General features: G+C 41.4%; 1 protein-coding gene across 1 annotated transcript; it reads left to right on the plus strand.

The window, feature by feature from the left end:
• Positions 1–420: 420 nt before the first annotated feature.
• On the plus strand, positions 421–2,414 carry LOC127793051 (cytochrome P450 CYP736A12-like). Its single transcript, XM_052323818.1, has 2 exons — positions 421–1,184; positions 1,408–2,414. The coding sequence occupies exons 1-2, from the start codon at positions 498–500 to the stop codon at positions 2,245–2,247; spliced, it is 1,527 nt and encodes a 508-aa protein (XP_052179778.1). The 5' UTR covers positions 421–497; the 3' UTR covers positions 2,248–2,414.
• The last annotated feature ends 331 nt before the right edge of the window (positions 2,415–2,745 follow it).

Here is a 2,745-nt window from a genome sequence, read left to right on the forward strand (position 1 = left end):
CGTTGTTCAAATTTTTTGTTACTTTAATTACAGATTTAAATCTAATTTTTTGAATTAATTTAATTCTTTTTTTTGTGATAAATTATTTTTTTTGTTATTTTAATTACACTCTTAGAGTTATATTTTTGAATCAATTTAACCCATATATTTTAAGTGAGAGATGATAAAATATATATCACACTTTAATTTAAATAATAAAAAATTTAAATTAACATACAAAGAAAATTAAAAATATAAAAATTAAAAAGAAAAATATAGATTTAGCCGATAGATTAGATTTATATTGTGATTGACTAGTATCGATCATTAGTCTTTTTTTTATACATAAGAAATTACGAAAAAGAAGCAGACAGATTATAATGTACGACTAAAATTTAATAGAATAAAAGGATATATGGAGACACATTAATTGTAGTTGATCTATACCTCTCTCTCTCTCTCTATGTATATGCACCAGCTTATCTACGGAAGAAGGTGGCATCTCAGTCCACCTAATTATGTCTGCTGCCACATTCACTTTGCTCTTTGTCCTCCTCGGAGCCATCTGGTATTTTCTCCATCGCCGGGCCATTTCCCGACGGAAAAATGACCGGAAACTGCCACCCGGTCCGGCAGGGCTGCCGGTCATCGGTAACCTCCACAAGCTGGGCAAGCTGCCCCACCGCAGCCTCCGAGATTTGGCAGAGAAATACGGCCCGATCATGTCAATCAAACTGGGCTCCGTGCCAGCCATAGTGGTCTCGTCGCCGCAAGCCGCGGAGCTGTTCCTGAAAAAGCACGACGCAGCGTTTTCTAGCCGGCCCAAAATCCAGGCCTCCGAGTACTTGTTCTACGGCGCCAAGGCCATGGCCTTCACGGAGCAGGGCGAGTACTGGCGCAGCGTCAGGAAGCTGTGCTCCACGGAGCTGCTTAGCGGCGCGAAAATTGATTCTTATGGCGGCATGAGGAGACAGGAGGTGACGGCGGTGGTGAAGTCGCTTAAGGCGGCGGCGGCGGGGGGAGACGTGGTGGATTTGAGCGAGACGGTGGAGGTGCTGGCCGAGAACTTGACTTGCCGGATGGTTTTCGGCCGGAGCAGCGACGATAGATTCGACCTGAAAGGCCTTGTTCATGAGGTTTTGGAGCTGGCCGGAGTTTTCAACATCGCCGACTACCTTCCATTCTTGGGGCCGCTTGATCTCCAGGTTTGTTCGCTCATTAATCCACTGACCAACAATTAATCTATTCGTCTTAAGAGTTGAGGTTTCGAGAAAAATCTTGAATTCAAGTTTAGCTTGATTGATTATTCTGTGGGTGAATATTTATATATTTGTAAAAATTGAATCTTGGAATCCAACCAACGATGATTAACTAGGTCATGTGCTTTAGGTTTTTAGTTTACTTATTAATATCGTCTTCGAAATTCAGGGGTTTACTAGACGCATGAAGGAAACTGGCAAGGCCATTGACAAAACCTTGGAAATGATCATCGACGAGCATGAACGAGATGCTAGTAGGAACCAAAGCCAACAGAAAGATTTTATCGATGCATTGTTAGCACTGACCCATGAGGTGTCGACCAGTCTTAGCAAGTTCTCCTTCCCTATTGATCGGACGAACATGAAAGCAATCGCGGTGGACATGATCGCTGGATCGATCGACACTTCTGCAGTTGAGATCGTGTGGACCATGTCGGAGCTCTTGAGGAATCCGAGAGTGATGAAGAAGCTCCAAGAAGAGATAAAGATGGCTGTAGGGGAAGACCGAACGGTGGAGGAGACTGATCTGGTGAAGCTGCCGTACTTAGAAATGGTAATCAAGGAAAGCTTGAGACTCCATCCGGTTGCTCCCTTGTTGGTTCCTCACGAATCAATGGAGGACGTCGACGTTGTCTTGGGCAAGGATTGTTATTTCGTTCCGAAGAAATCGAGGATCATGGTGAACTGCTGGGCACTAGGGCGGGATCCGAAGGTGTGGTCAGAAAACGCAGAAGAGTTCTTTCCAGAAAGGTTCGTCGGCTGCGATGTAGATCTCCAGGGACACCATTTTCAGCTTATTCCGTTTGGTTCGGGTCGGCGAATCTGCCCTGGGATTCAGCTAGGGTTAACAACCATTCGGCTGGTGGTGGCTCAGCTGGTGCACTGCTTTGATTGGGCACTTCCCGGCGGAATCTCGCCGGAGGAGTTGGATATGAGAGAGAAGTTTGGCTTGTCGTTGCCACGAGCCCAGCATTTGGTTGCAATTCCATCATATCGCCTGAGTACTTGATCAGAACGTTATTATAAATAAATAATCCATTAAATACATGGGTAAGCCCGTATAGCCTACCCGACCCGACCCGACCCGACCCGAATTAATACTAGTAGAATAATTTGGTGTAAAATGTATGAACCTATGTATACATGCTAGTAGAATAATTTGATGTAGATTTTTTTGATTGAGTGAGTTTTCTTAATAGGCTATTTACTTTTATAACTGTTCATTTTCTTTATAGTTATCCTACTTACAGATTAATTATTTAATATTTTAATATCTCTTTTAGTTATTTTACTAATCTATAGCATAACAATAAAATACTAATCATACGTTTATTATTTACTTTTAACATTAACTAGTTTTTGACCCGTGCGATACACGGGATACAATATTCAACAAAAATATGTATAAATTAATAATTTAAAATATGAAATGTACATCACAATAAATTTAATATACTATAAACAACAATTTTATTTCATTGTGATTAAAGTAAATTTTGGAAGACTT

The sequence above is a fragment of the Diospyros lotus genome, unplaced genomic scaffold, assembly GCF_014633365.1.
Source record: "Diospyros lotus cultivar Yz01 unplaced genomic scaffold, ASM1463336v1 superscaf1, whole genome shotgun sequence".
NCBI lineage: Eukaryota > Viridiplantae > Streptophyta > Magnoliopsida > Ericales > Ebenaceae > Diospyros > Diospyros lotus.

Bases quoted from the DNA above. Each gene is read 5' to 3' on its own strand.
- LOC127793051 (XM_052323818.1), top strand. From the start codon at position 498: ATGTCTGCTGCCACATTCACTTTGCTCTTTGTCCTCCTCGGAGCCATC. The intron at 1,185-1,407 runs GTTTGTTCGCTC...TTCGAAATTCAG, and splicing joins TGGGGCCGCTTGATCTCCAG to GGGTTTACTAGACGCATGAA.